This window comes from Lissotriton vulgaris, chromosome 11 (assembly GCF_964263255.1).
Source record: "Lissotriton vulgaris chromosome 11, aLisVul1.2, whole genome shotgun sequence".
In the NCBI taxonomy this organism is placed as follows: domain Eukaryota; kingdom Metazoa; phylum Chordata; class Amphibia; order Caudata; family Salamandridae; genus Lissotriton; species Lissotriton vulgaris.
Window position 1 is genome coordinate 609067773 of NC_141699.1, and position 16872 is coordinate 609084644.

The 16872-nt window shown below is 48.2% G+C and overlaps 1 protein-coding gene across 1 annotated transcript in view; it reads left to right on the forward strand.

Moving 5' to 3' along the window:
- The window catches only part of TRPC1 (transient receptor potential cation channel subfamily C member 1), a 361187-nt gene extending 345038 nt beyond the window's left edge, over positions 1-16149 (forward strand). Inside the window, exon 13 of the mRNA XM_086943718.1 lies at positions 15322-16149. Within this exon, the coding sequence (XP_086799844.1) occupies positions 15322-15549 (228 nt within the window). The 3' untranslated portion in view covers positions 15550-16149. The remainder of the gene's footprint in view (positions 1-15321) is intronic.
- The last annotated feature ends 723 nt before the right edge of the window (positions 16150-16872 follow it).

Genomic DNA, 16872 nt, shown 5'->3' on the forward strand with positions numbered 1-16872 from the left:
TTGAATCTTTTTGTGTAAAATGTGCCTTGTTTCTGGCGTTTGTGATCATGCAGGAGGCAAACAACCCTGACCACGAAACCGTCACCCTGCATGTTTTTACAACGCGGTTGTTACAATGACCGCGGTGTAACAACGCATACCATTACCAAGCAAGTTGTAACAACAACTTGCAGAGGGGGGAGAAGGTGTTGGATTTAAAATCCAACACCTTCCCTACTGTCCGCACAGACTGGAGTTGGAATAGTAAATTATACTATTACAACATCCAACGCCCCCTCCACAAGTCGTTGTTACGACTTGTGGGGTAATGTTATGCGTTGTTACAACGCAGTTGTTGTAATGACCGCGATGTAACAGCATGCTGGGAAACAGGCTACGGAAAAAAGGCATATTCTATGCAGGAGTACCTTATGAGTATTGTGACAGTACTGCAAGACCTATGACACACAAAGCCTTCTCATTGGTTGAAATCACAGTCTTTCTCCATTTTCATGCCCACCCTTTTATGCTCATTTTGGATTATACTTGTCTGTGAAGAAAGTCTGTGTTGGGCCCATGTATATCTATTTCATTTGTTTTATTTTTTGGGTAGATTGAGCCATGGCTTCATTAACACACCATAAGGAAGAAGCTCCAGAGGAGGGGTTGAAGTCTGCAATACCCACCAGGCAGTCAGTCGTATGGGATTTCTTTGCAATTTCTCAGTGGAAGAAATAAGTCTCCTCCAAATTTGTGACTTGCAAAATATGCAAGACGCAGTTCTCCCATGGCACAGTAAAAAATACAGTCACGGAACCTCTGGAATGTGAAAATATACATTCCATCTATTCAACTCAGCTGGTTTTGGGCAGAGAGCCAGAGAAACTCAGAGGAGGCGTCGACTTCAACATCAGGACTCTCCATAGTACCTAGAGTTGGGGCTGTCTGACCATATTCCTGCAAATAAGTACATGCTTAATTATTACAGGAGATGCAGTAAGATTATTTACGCCAGAGACATGAGCAGGAAAAGTTGGTGCCAGAACACCAGTGTCCTAAGGAAAAGTAAATCGAGAATTTAAAGACATATAATGCAGCCTATAAACAGGCTACACTGTCCAGTACTTCAACTAGAAATTCCACCAAAAATCCACAAAACAGCAAAGCATGTCCAGATTTCCCTTGCCTTCAGCAAAAACCCCTCTGGAATGATAGAGAGGAAGACATGGACAGACAAGCCCCATAGGCTGCCATTATGTGGCTCAGAACAGGATACTGTGCCTTTAAGAGAACTTTCCAGAACTTTACAATATCCCAGAATGCCCTGCAGGTCCCTCTTACTTTCAGATCTTTTTTCCGGCTCCTGCTAGCAGGACCCTGGAGCATTGAGCTCTCCCTTTTTGGGACATATTTGGTGTTTTTTTCACAATTTTTCACAGAATTAGTACTTTATTGTACTGTGGGGCTTTTCTTCTTGGTTTTCTCACTCTGTTTTTTGTCAAATATGCCTGCATTATTCAACAAATGCCCGGAGTGCTCCAGAAAAAAGGCCAGGTCGGACCACCATGAGGTGTGTATCCTCTGCCTTCCAGCTTCCCATGTTCCAGAGGAGTGTGTTATCTGCCAAGGCTTCTTTGGAAGGACCCTGAGGGAAAGGAAGAAGATCAGACTTCAGGGTCTCGAGGAGAGAAGACTGAAGGCACAAGGTGGGTCTGAAGGGGCTTCTTCTGCTCATGCTGAGGCCTCTGGGGGGCTCCCCAGGGACAGGAAGACCAGCAAACGTCTCCATTCTCCGCCTGGGTCCATTGCGCCCACTACGGCGTCGAGAGGAATGACTGCGGTCCGTTCCCCATCGTCGGAGACGAGACGACGTCGAGGCTCGGCGTCGAGGGATATCACAAGACCTTCGAAGTCCCCGGTGACTGTTTCATCGTCGTCCTGGCTCGTCGACGCCGATCGCTCGACGTCGACGAGCCAGGCATCGGCGCTCGCTGTCGAGGCGATACCGCCGTTCGCCGTCGGCGAAGAGGAGGCGGACGTCGTCGATGAGGTCCGCGCCGTCAAGGTTGCCGTCGAGGCACAGGTCGCTGTCGAGGCACAGGAAGTCGCCGTTGAGGCACCGGAGGTCGCCGTCGAGGCACAGGAGGTCACCGTCGAGGCACAGGAGGTCGCCGTCGAGGCACAGGAAGTCGCAGTCGAGGCGCCGAGGCTCGACGTCGAGGCGCAGAAGGTCGCCGCCGAGGCGCAGATGGTCGACGCCGAGGCGAAGGCGTTCGACGCCGAGGAAGAGGGGCCGACGCTCGCTGTCTGGTCGACGCCGAAAAGAGGTGGAAGGAGGCCTGACGCCGTGGGAAGTTCGCCTACGTCCCAGGCTGGAAGAGAAGGGGGTTCGCCTCACTCGGTGTATTCCGAGGTGTATACCCCATCGGGGAAGGTGACTCCCCCTCCTCCGTTACCGAGGGGTCCACCTCCGAGGACGCCTACTCCGCCTCCGTTGCCTCCACCGCAACCTGGGTCAGGGTTGCCTGAGCAGCCACCTCCGGTTCCACCGAGGTCGACTTCGTTACCTAAGCTTCCGACGCCTCCCAAGGGTACACCTAGACCGAAGGCTCCGTCCAAACCCAAGTCACCCGTTCCGGTGGACCCGGTTGATAGTCCTCGGCCGAGGAGGTCCCATTCACGCTCCGGACGGAGAGGAAGATCAAGGAGTCGTCATAGATCCTCCACCAGATCGAGGCGTCGCCATAGGAGGCGGGGGTCTAGGTCCCGCACGGACTCTTCCAGGACCCATTCCTACACGCCAACCTTATCGGACTCCCCTGAGACCAGGATTTCGCCAGTAGACGACATTGCCACATTCCAGGAGGTACTCCTGAGGGGAGCTGCGAAGTTGGGTATCACGGTGACGGCTCCAACACCTACGACGTCCGTGATATTCGAGATGCTTCACAAGAAGCACTTGTCTCGTCCTCTTCTGCCTCTGGTACCTGGATTGAAGGAACCTGCGGAGGAGCTGTTCCTCACACCAGCGGTGGTGAAGGCCGCTCCGTCCCGGCTTCTAAAGAAGTACAGGGCCCCGGATTCGGACCCTGCCTTTCTGAGAATGGATCCGGTACCGGATTCAGTGATAGTGACGGCGGCCAGGAAATTGCATTCTACCTCCCCGTCATCCACCGTGCCGCCAGATAAAGAGAGTCGATGGAGCGACTCAGCGGGGAGGAAAGCGTGTGGGACCGCTTCCGCAGCCATGAAAGCTGGCAGCGATACAGCTCTGCTGGGCCGTTACGACCGGGCGCTGTGGGACTCCCTTCAACAGTTCGTGGAACTGCTACCGAGAGACAAGAGGGAGGACTTCCAGGAGATCCTCAAGGAAGGGATGCTGGTATCAAACCAGGTGATCAGTGCAGCGGCGGACACCTCCCTGTTGGCCGCACATGGTTACTGCCATGGAATCAATCAGCGGCGGCATGCCTGGCTACGGCTCACGTCACTCAAGCCGGAGGCCCAGCAGCGGGTGGCCAATCTGCCCTTTTCCGGAGTGACCCTATTCGGAAAACACGCAGATGATGAGATGGCCCGCATGAAGGCAGAGGCGGAGACCCTGACGGCTGTGGGCTTGGAGAAGCCCAAAGAGAAGAAATCCTTCAGGCCTTTCCAGAGGCGCTACGGCGCACAGGGAAGAGGACGGGGGCAGTCTTCGGGACAGCAGCAGCAACAACAGCAGCAGTTCCGGAGACCCTTCCAGAAACGTCAGAAGGGTAGAGGGGGACAACAGTCCTCACCGCGAACAAGGGCCCGGCCGGGTCTCGACCCTGAGCGGCTACTTCCCCTTCATCCGTTACCCGCTCCGGTGGGGGGAAGCGATCAATTTTTTCTGGCAGAGTGGAGAAAAATTACTCAGGACAAGTGGGTGCTGAATATTGTTTGCAATGGATACAGTCTTCGGTTCATCAGCCCTCCTCCAGCGATCCCTCCGGTCAGCTCGCAGTATCAACTGCGCGAGCTCCAGGCGGGGGCCGATATCCTGTTAAGGAAAAGGGCGATAGAAGACGTACCTCTGTCTCAAAGAGGAAGAGGTCTGTACTCCCGGTTCTTTCTGGTTCGCAAGAAGGACAAGAACGAGTTCAGGCCCATTCTGGACTTGCGGCAGGCAAACAAGTGGATTCGCAGAGAAAAGTTTCGCATGCTATCATTGCATAAGATTTTTCCTCAGTTGCAACAGGGGGACTGGCTTTGTGCCATAGACCTACAGGATGCGTACTTCCACGTGCCCATCGCGTGCAAACACAGGAAGTTTCTGCGATTTCAAGTCGGCACCAACCATTATCAATACACAGTGCTGCCATTCGGGCTGAAATCTGCGCCCAGGACATTCTCGAAGTGCATGGCAGTGGTAGCGGCACACCTCAGGAAGAACAAGGTGTTTGTCTACCCGTACCTGGACGATTGGTTGATCAAGGCCTCCTCCTTCTCGGAAGCTCAAGCAGACTTCCAGAAGACGTGCGTTCTCTTGAACAAGTTGGGGTTGCACATCAACATGTCCAAGTCTGTCCCGATCCCGGTCCAGTGCATTCAATACTTGGGAGCCACCATCAATACGCTGTCAGCAAGCGTGTCTCCTTCGGAGGAGCGACGGCGATCGATCCTTCAGAAGGCTCAGGCTCTTATGACCGCTCCATCTACAACAGTGAGGACGGTGTCTTCTCTACTGGGGTCGATGGCCTCTTGTATCTTCCTCACTCCTCATGCACGACTACACATGAGACCTCTGCAGGAGTGCTTGGAGGACCAATGGGACCTGAGGAAAGGATCTTGGGACGACAAGATACGACTGTCTCTGCATGCTCTTCAGTCTCTGAAGTGGTGGTGTTCAGCGGAGAATCTCCTCAGAGGGGTTCCCTTCCACAAGGACATTCCTACTCAGACTATCGTGACAGATGCTTCTCTCCAAGGCTGGGGAGCGCATTCGGGAGACTTACAGATTCAAGGAACGTGGTCTCAGATGGAGTCCACGTATCACATCAATTTCCTGGAACTCAGAGCTGTTCACTTGGCACTGAAGGCCTTTCACCCGTCCTTCCAGACCAACTCTCTGCTTGTACAGACGGACAATACGACCACGATGTATTACCTCAACAAGCAGAGGGTGTCCAGATTGCGCACCCTGTCTCGGGAGGCACAGACGATCTGGCGCTGGCCAGAGGATTGACAATAACGGCTACCCATCTACCAGGTGTGCAGAATGTTCAGGCAGACGCACTGAGCAGACTGATTCAGGAAAACCACGAATGGGTCATAAACGACGACGTACTAGGAGAAGTCTTCGAAAGGTGGGGGACTCCAGACTTAGATCTGTTCGCCACCGCCGAAAACAGCAAATGCCGAGACTTCGCCTCCAGGTACTACCAGCAAGGGATGCTGGGGAATGCACTCTGGAAGTTCGGGGGGCAGATGTTGCACCCCAATCTCTCGTCCTTGAGTTTGGCGGCATGGCTCCAGAGATAGTGCAATATAGCCATTTGAATCTGCCCGAATATTGCATGGACATACTGAAGGAGTCTAAGAGACCTTCCACTCGGACTTCCTATGCTTACAAGTGGAAGAGGTTTTGTATCTGGTGTGTGTCCTGGAACTTTGACCCAACGACGTGCAAGGAAGATGTCATCCTTCCTTACCTTCTGCATTTGGCGCGGTCTGGCCTTAATGTTCATTCCATTAAGGTTCATCTCGCTTGTTAGAACTGGCTATTTCTGGTAGGCTAAGGCTGACGCCAAAGCCAGGCAGAAACCACCATTCTAGTCAGGGCAAGGAAGTCACACGCCAAGTAAACCTCTGCTCACCCCCTTGGTAGCTTGGCACAAGCAGTAAGGCTAAACTCGAGGCAATGTGTAAAGCATTTGCGCCAGCACACAACAGCAACAACATACTAGGCACACCACAAAAGGAACCCCACACAAGGTTATTATAAAATAATTTTTGTATTGTAAAAACACATCAGATATTATCACACATGTACATTGTGCCAACTGGCATGGGCAATATTCACAAGGGATTATGTACAGGACAGGGCCACATGGGCCACTGTCAGAATCAGCACTTAGTAGAAATGAAATACTGTCAGAAATTAGAATAAAAGAATATTAAATCACTGTAGCACAAAGTAACAGTTATAAATCACATCCAGTAACTACTGGGAACAGGTACCAGGACCTCACTAGGACCACCTGTACTAAAAAGAACAACCACCTAAGTATCACACAGCATTTAGGGGTCTAGGAAAGAACACATTACCCATGATGCATAAATATACATTCAGAGGAGTAGTAAAGAGAAAAACACATGATGCATAAACCTACACATTCAGCGGTGTTAAGAATAAAGCACATGATGCAATAAAATACATTCAGAGGTGCAGCGCAAGAAGATACATGACGCCTAAAACATTCAGAGGTGCAGCGCAGGAAAGAAAGACACATGATGCATAAAAACATTCAGAGGTGTAAGACAAGGGAAACACATGATGCATAAACCTACACATTCAGCGGTGTTCAGAACAGAGCACATGATGCAATAAAATACATTCAGAGGTGCAGCGCAAGAAGACACATGATGCCTAAAACATTCAGAGGTGAAGCGCAGGGAAAAGGAAGACACATGATGCCTAAAAACATTCAGAGGTGCCAGAACAATACAATAGCGCAAAAATCACATGATGCCTAAAAACATTCAGAGGTGCAGGAATAACACATGATGCAAGCAAACACATTCAGAGGTGCAATAACCATACAATTGCGCAAAAACTCACATAAGCCACTACCTGTGGCATTCCCTAGGCCAACTGGCCTTGTTGGGGCTAAGACGCCCTGAGTCTCAATGTCAGGGTGCGCTGCCATGCAGCGCCAGTCTCAAGAAACGAAAGCCTAAACGTAGCAGCTGGCACTAAGTGCTGCGCAGCTGTGAAGGCCTGGCACCACTGTGCCCTCTCTGTCCCACACAGGGACTCTCTCCTGAAATTGCGCCTAAACGGTGCAGCTGCCCACTAATTGCTGGGCAGCTGGGAATCTTCAAAACTGCGCCAGGGCCCTCACTGGCCCTTAGGCGCAAACTGCGCCACTGCTGGAGCCACACAGGCTCTGGGCATATCACACATGCCCTATTGTGCAGAACGTTGGAGCCACAGAGGCTCTGAATCACTCGTGTCCCCCAAGGGCCTCACTGGGCCCAAAAACATCAGGTGGGCGGTGAGCTCCTCTAGACTCAAACAATAATAATTCTGTGGCTCTCGAAACAACTGGGGGAAGACACGGGCCACAGGGGCCATTGACAGAACGCGGGGGCGGCCCACTGCCATCTGGGGCCGCCCGGGATATACATCTGCCGTGGCGGAGCTCTCAAGCTCCTAAAATCATGCCCCAAATGCTGGCAAGTGGGGCCGCTCTTCGCCGTCACTGTGCCTTCAACAGGCACCCACAGTGGCCCACACGGAGCCCCCCAGCCCTTCGACTCACCGGGCTCTCCTGTGCGGGGCTCCTCCGGGCGGCGGCTTCTCAGCTCGGCGGCGGCTCTCCTTCGCCAGAACTGGTTATAGGGAAGTCCTGTCAGTATCAGGGACAGAGGTGACAGTCGCCCAGCGGGGGGTGGAGCCAGCATTGTGGTTTGGCAGGCACAGCCCTTCACTATCAGGTGCCATCTCCTCCCACTTCCCTGGCAGCAGATGCTGCCTTTCATCCATGGGCTGACTCAGACAACCTCCTGGGCTCTCCAGCCCATGTCACCCTCAAACCAGACAGTCAATCCACAAGCAGGCCCAGGCACTCCTGACCCAGGCTCACCAGCCAATCACACGCCAGACACAAATTACACAAATATGCCAACTTCTAAAAGTGGCACTTCTAGACTAGACACATTCATGCCGCATATACCATTTCGCAGCATTCAGTCTCACGAGTTCTCTCATACCAAACTCGCCCCTGCACTCCCCACACATCAGGAACTACCATGGGCATACATATTCCCCATTCATTCCTATGTGAGGGCAGGTCACTCACCACACATACACAGAGAGCTCAAGCACTTTACACTGTACCACAGTGAAAAAGTGCGCAGAGGCCTAAAATCACCAACACCAGGTCATAGAAACAGGCTAGGAAAAAGCAAAAAGTCTCGGGTGAACCTGCCTAAAGGGCCGGGTCCAACATTGCTGCATTGACTGCCTACAGGAAAAGCCCTTCACAGACTTCCTTCTTCCAGATCCCTGTGATCAAAGACTTTTTGGAAGGCTTGAAGAAGGTGTTCCCTCCTGTCAGGCTTCCTTCGCCTTCATGGGAATTGAATGTGGTGCTGTCCAGTTTGATGAAGGAGCCTTTCGGACCCATTCATAAAGCTTCGTTGCAGCACCTGTCCTGGAAGGCGGCATTCCTCGTGGCCATTACATCGGCCCGCAGGGTGAGTGAAATTCAGGCGTTGTGTTGTAATGAACCTTATACTGTATTTCATGTTGCTAAGGTTGTTATGCGTACTCACCCTAAATTTCTTCCCAAGGTTATTTCTGACTTTCATGTCAACCAGACTATAACTTTGCCTACGTTTTTTCAGAACCCTTCATCTCCAGCGGAAAGGTCTCTACATTCCCTGGATGTTAGGAGGGTGTTGAAATTTTATCTGGACAAGACCAAAGGTATTCGTAGGTCAGACAAATTGTTTATCAATTATGGATCGGTCAGGACGGGTCTTGCGACCTCTAAGCAGTCCATCTCTAGGTCGATTGTGTCCTGCATACAACTGTGTTACCAGAAAGCTAATAAGACCTTAGGAGGTAAGCCTAAGGCTCATTCCACCAGGGGCAAAGCTGCCACGACAGCCTTGCTCCGTAATGTGCCGATTGCAGAAATTTGCAAGGCCGCCACTTGGAAGTCGGTTCATACCTTTGCTAAGCATTACTGTCTGGACACGGATGCCAGGGCGGATGCTCAGGTTGGACAGGCTTCGCTGCGGAATTTGTTCGCACAATAGTGGTGTTGGTTTCTTTTCTCCTGCGCCGCTTTGGTGTGGAGATGGGCTTGCCCTTCTATTCACTAGATTATGACTATACACAGAGATCCCCTACTACAGAAGGAGTAGTTTCTTTTCTGTAACTCCAGTTCTGTAGTAGGGGTATCTCTGTTATAGTCATAAGCGCCCGCCCTCCTCCCCGGTGGAGACAGATATTCATGGAAGGAATGCTACAGGTCTGGCGTGTTAGGCCTTCAAAAAGAACTGAAAGTAAGAGGGACCTGCAGGGCATTCTGGGATACTGTGAAGTTCTGGAAAGTTCTCTTAAAGGCACAGTATCCTGTTCTGAGCCACATAATGGCAGCCTATGGGGCTTGTCTGTCCATGTCTTCCTCTCTATCATTCCAGAGGGGTTTTTGCTGAAGGCAAGGGAAATCTGGACAGGCTTTGCTGTTTTGTGGATTGTTGGTGGAATTTCTAGTTGAAGTACTGGACAGTGTAGCCTGTTTATAGGCTGCATTATATGTCTTTTAATTCTCTCTTAAGTGTCTGTGCAGTTCTGCATTTTTTTCGACACTTTAAGAGATTTTTTTTGATTGCTCTGGGGTCCACGCACATGGGCGGGACTATTCACTAGATTATGACTATAACAGAGATACCCCTACTACAGAACTGGAGTTACAGAAAAGAAACTACTCCTTATCTCGCATTTGCATCACAGCAGTGCTCAATGGGTGTTGTATGGGGGTTGCTATGCACTCACCCATGTGTGTATGCTACTTTGTAGAGTACATATACATAGAGGCAATAGTCCTAAAGGATAATATTAGTGCAGAAAGGGACACCTTTCTGCTCAAGAAATGTCCTGAACACAACACATGCACTGTAGCAGTACAGCATACAGGTTCATGCAGAAGTGGAAGTGTATACAAAGTGTATCAGCACATTCAGACAGCAAGGCTGTACCATTTGTTTGTGCATGTACAATAATTCTTTGTAGGGTGCAGGTCAACCAATGCAGCATGGATGTCTGGAGGGAGTGGGCTCTCCGTGAAGACATCTGCACAAGTCAGTGGGGGTGTGTGTAGTACGGACTTGCCCACCTAATGGGGCTTACGTGTTAGGAGGGAGTGGAATCTTCATAAAGAGGCAAAGGGTGTGCGTAGTAGGGACTTGGCCACCTAATGGGTCCTGGGTGTCTGGAGGGGAAGGGTGTTCATAGTAGGAGTTTACCCATCTAATGGGGCTTGCGTGCCTGGAGGTAGTATACTCTCCCTAACTTCTACCCTCAATTTTTCAAAAATATTTTTGGGTCCTTCAGTGCTCCTGTGGGAGCTGAGTGGAACCCTATGTACTTTCACAGGCCAACCAATGCAGCATGGATGTCTGGAGGGAATGGGCTCTCTCTGAAGACATCTGCACATGTCAAAGGGTGTGTGTAGCAGGAACTTGCCCACCTAATGTGGCTTACGTGTTAGGAGGGAGTGGAATCTTCATAAAGAGGCAAATGTTGTGCGTAATATGGACTTGGCCACCTAATGGGTCCTGGGTGTCTGCAGGGGAAGGGTGTGCATAGTAGGAGCTTGCCCACCTAATGGGGCTTTGCTTGTCTAGAGGGAGTGAACTTTCCCTAACTTCAGTCCACAATTTTTCAAAAATGTTTTTGGGTCCTGAAATACTCATGTTGGAGGCTGAGTGGACCCCTATGTACTCTCACAGGACTAGACTCCCAAATGTTTTTACAAACTTTTTTCAGAGTAGGGGGTGGTCCTTCAAGACCCACCACCATCCAATTACTGCAAGCATGCACTAAATGCCTACCCTGCCCGCATATATGTAATTTGTAGGGCTCTGGCCTATGTCACACTGTGTAGCAGTGTGGGCGGAGCCCAAGAGTCCTTTAGTTAGCGTCTCCGAAAAGCTACCTAACAAATTCCTGGCTGCTCGTGATTTTTTGTCCTTTTTTTGCCAGCTGCATTTCGATTGGCCTTCTAGTGCGTGTGTTTTCGGAAGAGAGCACGCAATAGGCCATAGGCGGTAGAGTAGCTCCGCCTATTGCATATTCCGTGTGGACACGCACAGCAGAAGGGCATATTTCTTCAATTATCGCGGCTGTCAGGGCCCGCGGTAATTGAAGACAGATGCTGGGCGCACGTGCACCAGCCTCGAGTTTTTAGGTCTCGGGGCTACGGGCGCGCACCACTGCTCGTTTTTTTATATTCGAAGCAAAATACGTTGTAATATATGAGGACTTTGTATTTTATTTTTCACTTAACTTAGAACTACTAAAATATTGTGACACATTTCGGAAATTAAAAATTATTATAAAACATTATGCAATGGAATCTCGAAGGGTAGTTTTCAAGCGCATTTTTCTCTATGCATTTATTACATACAAAGAAAATATAAACATAGAACGCGCTCCGATCGAACGCGCCGAGGATTCATTAGCAGGGCGCTCGCGCGCCCAGGAATACAGGCCCAAGTTTGTTGCCGACGGAGAAAAGCTGACACAATCCGCCACTGCGAAGGCGGAGTGTAATTTATGACCAGTGAAGGAGACTTCTCCATCTCTGGTTATTTTTGCAGCCCAACACCTTTAATAAAGTCAAGACCATGAAGGAATTCAGTTTAGTGCTCTTAGCAAACCCGACACCCCCGCTGAAAGATGCCTCATGGCGTCTGTGTGAGGGCGCAGCTGAATCCGGCCCGCCGCCTGCCCGGGACCCGGTCTTCGGGGACGTGGAGTTATCTGAGGACACTGGCAAACTACCTTTGACATTTTAAGCCTGCTAAAACTGTAGGGCCGCCAACGCCGAAAGAGCATGGAGAGAATTTGGCGTTGGACTTAAAATATATTGACCTATGAAAGCAAAAGTGCTGGTTCGCTGCTCGGGAATACGCTGGATATGTGGTTTCATAAATTAGCGCTGGTAAAACATAACGACTCGGGGTGAGGATGGGCTGCGGGCCGGGGTGAGGCAATCAGGGATGAAATAATTGCAGGTTTCACCGTTCACACTTCATCAAACAGCGAGTGGCCAAACATCGAAAAATAAAGTATGTAATTTCACAACCAATTTACAAAAGACGAGCCCGCCAAAATGAGGACATGGGGTAGGATACAAACACAATGCGCTTACAATAAATTCTGAGAGATTTGATCAGTTGGGTAGCAACAGAAAAATACGTACTAGCAAAATAATTAGATTTTTGATTTGTGACGTTCACATTTCCAGGTAGTAGACACAACAGCTGCAAAATTCGGTTTCTATTTAGTTTCCACAATTATTGGCTTTCATTGGTAATCCTGTTACATACATTTTGGTGAATATCCTTATGTTTGAACATTTACTCTCATTACTATAGGGCCTGCATTTTCATTGTGTGCATGATTCTGTATCCAGGAGGCTGGCACTTCCTTGCCTGTCTAAGACCTGTAGGTAAACATTGTAGCTCTCAACCTGGGTCCACAGAATAGTTGTTACTCCAGTATCATAAATTATTTATTGGCAACGACGATGCAATCGGTCATGTTTGGGGCTATGGCAGAGGGCACAGACAGACAGACAGGGACTAGAGTCAAGACAGCCGAGGTTCCTGTAAAGAAGCAAAACAATTAAACCCTCTATCATAGTCCTTACTTCATGAGGATGAATGAATGATAAAAAAATAGCCAAAAACACCTGTTTTTTTTAAACTTCATAGAAAATTGCAGACTGTTACTTAGAACACTCGTACCTGACTTCTCAGTCAGAATGTACTGTTTGTGTGAGAAAGTGAGATATTATAGGTTGGGAAGGATTTGGGTCCTTCACTACTAATAAGTCTGCAATCTTATGTGAAATAGGAACTAGGGGCCTCATTTATGAAAAGTGAGGCATCGCTGCGTGAAAACAGCGATGCGTCACTTTTCACTGCGCCCTCCTTGCGACACCAATGATGCGTCACATATACAGTATGACGCATCATGGCGCAAGGAGTCACTGCACACTTTCACCGTGCACAAACACCACCAGCCATCAGTGCACGCTTTCACCGGGCACAAACACCATCAGCTGTCAGTGCAGGCTTCCACCAGGCACACAACACCAGACATCAGTGCACGCTTTCACCAGGCACACACACCTCCAGCCGTCTGTGCACGCTTTTACCAGACACACACACCACTAGCCATCAGTGCACGCTTCCACCAAGCACGCACACCTCCAGCCGGCAGTGCAAGCTTCCACCAAGCACACACACCACCAGCCATCAGTGCACAATTTCTACAGGCACACACACCACCAGCCATCAGTGCACACATCAATTGTTAACGCACCCACAATTAACTATTGTAGCAATCGCAGTATGGTGCACTTTACTTTTAAACATATTCATCTAAAGCGCAGCATGCCACCATTGCTACAATTCCAATCCAACCCACATAATTCCACTACACACCACATGCATACACTCCATAACACATGGCTAAAAGGCATTGCCATTTACAATGCTATTAGCTCTAACTCAAATAAATCTGCGACCTATTGCATTTCTAATGCTTGTTTTTTATTTTAAGGGCACAAGGACTGAGTCCTGTAAGGCCTCTACGGCATTTTTTACAGTGTTGCGGCCAGTCAACCAGATGGCTCAGTCCCACAAGACCTTTTCAGTTTTATGGTACTACAAGGAAAATCTTTTCCGCATCATTAAATAGGTTAAGTACACTTGAAAAAGTGTTTTAGCAGTTGCAAACCCTCAGTATGACAGAATCTGAGAGTTTGTGACCATTAATACACTTTGGACCAAATGTACAAAAATTATACATTACGATTTCCAAATTGAGATTGTTACTGTAAAACAATTATGAAATCGCATTTCCTATTGTAAGAAACGTTTGTACCTTTAAATTGTGATTCATAGTGATTCCAGAATATTAACCCCTTTGCCGCGGCCGCGATTTCGCAACAGTGCGGCACTTCCGCAAAACGAGCAGGGGCGCGTCGGCCGTTGGACGCTTGCAGCACCAGCGAGGTAGTGCTTGCGACTGCCAACGGCCGACGGCAGCAGGGAAGGGGTTAATGAGTTAGGTCACAGTTTGCGACCCATTAGGCATGCTAGCCATCCCAGGGATGGTGACCTGCTAGAGTCAAAGGGCCTCGAGACCACAATTCAGTTGCAAAACATTAATACATACCAATGCAAATTGCTATTTGGGAGGGAAGCCCTAAACCCACCCCTTCCAAATATCAATTTGCGACACCAAATTGTGATTCGGTAACAAGTTACCAAATCGCAATTTGGCTTTAGTACATTACAAAATGCTTTTTTGCGGTCGCAAACAGCCGGATTCTGCAAATTGGGCTATTTGCAATTGAGACACCTTCCTGCACAAAAACAATCCTGTGAGGCCTTTTCTTCTTTCTATGTATGCAGCAGCTTGAGGAAAAAGCGAGGAGAAATGAAGATATTTCTCATTGTTTCGCCTCGCTTACCCATTCCCAGGTCTGCCACTTACAGTAAATCTGGGAATGCGCCATCATCCATGGGTGTTGCGTAGAAACTCCCACGCACCACCCATGGAACGCCTCCCTGGGGCAGAGTAACATAATGCAGCGATTTGCGCTGAGTTGCGTTACTCCAGATTTTTCAAGCCACTAAGAGCCACGCAAGGGGGTCTTGCGTAGCTTAATAAATCGCATCCTAAGGGACATGTCGCTTTTGCACCCTGTTGCGTGATGCAAAAGTGACGCAACCCCTTGATAAATATGACCCTAGATCTTCATTTCCAGTTTTAACAATTATGCGCTGTGCCTACATGTTTACGCTCTTCGCCTTATTAATGCCTCAGTTTGAAAGAGCTGCCATTGGATGATGAGAAGGGTCGGTGCATGTGTACTATCAGTTTTCCCGGTTTTGTGTTTTAACAGCAGTGTGCAGTTCCACCTCTACAGGGACTGATTTCCCAATGCTAGGGAATAGGACATTTCTTATCGACTGACAATATTGAAGTGAATTCATAAATTACTTTTGTTGCTCAGAGAATGGCTATTAATTCCTGCCACAATGTGCAAATGTACTCATACTGCAAAACCGACTGTTATGTAGATTTCTGTGATGCTAGAAAAAATTTGCGTACACACAATGACTTGTGATTTCGCTGGGAATGTACAGCATACATGCCAATCGACCAGATTCCATTGGGAGACTCCCAATTTCAGAAACAAAAAATGGCGGTATTTTGGCCGTCCGTTCTCCCGATTATTTTTATTTTTTCACCTACTTTCCTCTTCTGATATGTTGGCATGCATGGTACAGCTAGTTTAACAGCGTCATAGTCTAAGAAATATTTCTTCTATGTTTTTGAAGGAATGGAAGAGTCTGAGGCAAAAGCGTGACGAGAACTACCAGAAAGTGATGTGCTGCCTGGTCCACCGGTACCTGACCTCCATGAGGCAGAAGATGCAAAGCACAGACCAGGCAACCGTGGAAAACCTCAACGAGCTGCGCCAGGACTTATCCAAATTCAGAAACGAAATGAGAGACCTGCTTGGGTTCCGAACGTCAAAATATGCCATGTTTTATCCAAGAAACTAGCTTGGGGTCGGTCATCCAGTCTAAGGGCGAGGAGCATTCACTGTGAAGGCGTTTATGAACTGAATGTCCATCCACATTAATGCAGGGGAGAGGGTGGCTTTGACAGAGCTTTTATAAAAGCAGGTGTTGTTGTATCATATGTAATATACTTGTACATAGGTGTCCACGAATTTATTTAAAGTATGAGACTGTACAGTGATTGTATGGAAGAGTCACAGGAAACCTTTTAACAAAAGATATATGTAATATGATAATTTTGCTCACACATCTCCTCTATTCAAACGAGCTTTGTCTATTTTTACTTTGCTTTTCCTATGTCAAAAAATCATCTGTTTGTTTATGTGTTTCTTATTTTCTCTCTTTGGTTGCAGACCCTGGAAAATCCTGCATTGTTTTACACCAATCCAGAATGATTTGATGCTTTTTTTATCAACGCTTCATGCACTTTTCACTTTTAGTTGCTCTGTTTAGACACAGCTCAATAAATCCGCCCTAATTTTTACATATAATTTTAAAATGTGTTGTTTTGGTCTTAGGTGAAAGCACTGAGCATCTCTAAATGCGAGGTTAAAAATGAAATAAATGACATGTTCCTTTTTACGTCTGGCATTTGCCAAGTCCTTTTGATTTTACTAAACCTATACACATATAATTTACTTATAGGGGCTTTCAGTGAACCTTCTTCATCCATTGATCTGCTGCTATGTCATTCACATTTTTCTTGCACCTATTACAGAATACACCATGGACAGTGGTTCAGCCCACTTAAGCCACTGGCTAACTCCACAGTGAGAGACGGCATACGGCTTTTACACAAGACGAACAGCCATATACAAAGTAGTTCCCTTCAGTGCCAAACACTAATGTGGCAACGCCTGTTTTTTGAGACAAAACATATTTTTGCTTTTGGACAATGTTTTCTTTTGTTTATACTAGTGAGGTCCCAGCTGATCCATCAGCAATAAAGTTTTGCAAAAACCTTGCCAAAATAAAATAAGCATTGAAAAAAGCCAAAAGGCTGGCAGCCAATTCCAGACCTATTAGCTTTGGGAATGTTTGGTTCATTTTTTGAGCAGTGTTGTTCAGGAAGAAAGATGTCTTCTGAGAATCCGAGAGTGTGATTGATAGCCTAAACAACGTGTGACGTTTACCTTGGGAACATGGCAGCTTTCGAAAACAAATTAGCGGCCAGATTTATCATATTTTCAGGCAACACAAAGCAGCAAGACACAATGTGTGAACGGGAGAGGTAGGAATGCTCCATATTCAACATTACATAGTGCACCCCGGTGTCATACGCTGATGACACTCAGCTTTTATTCC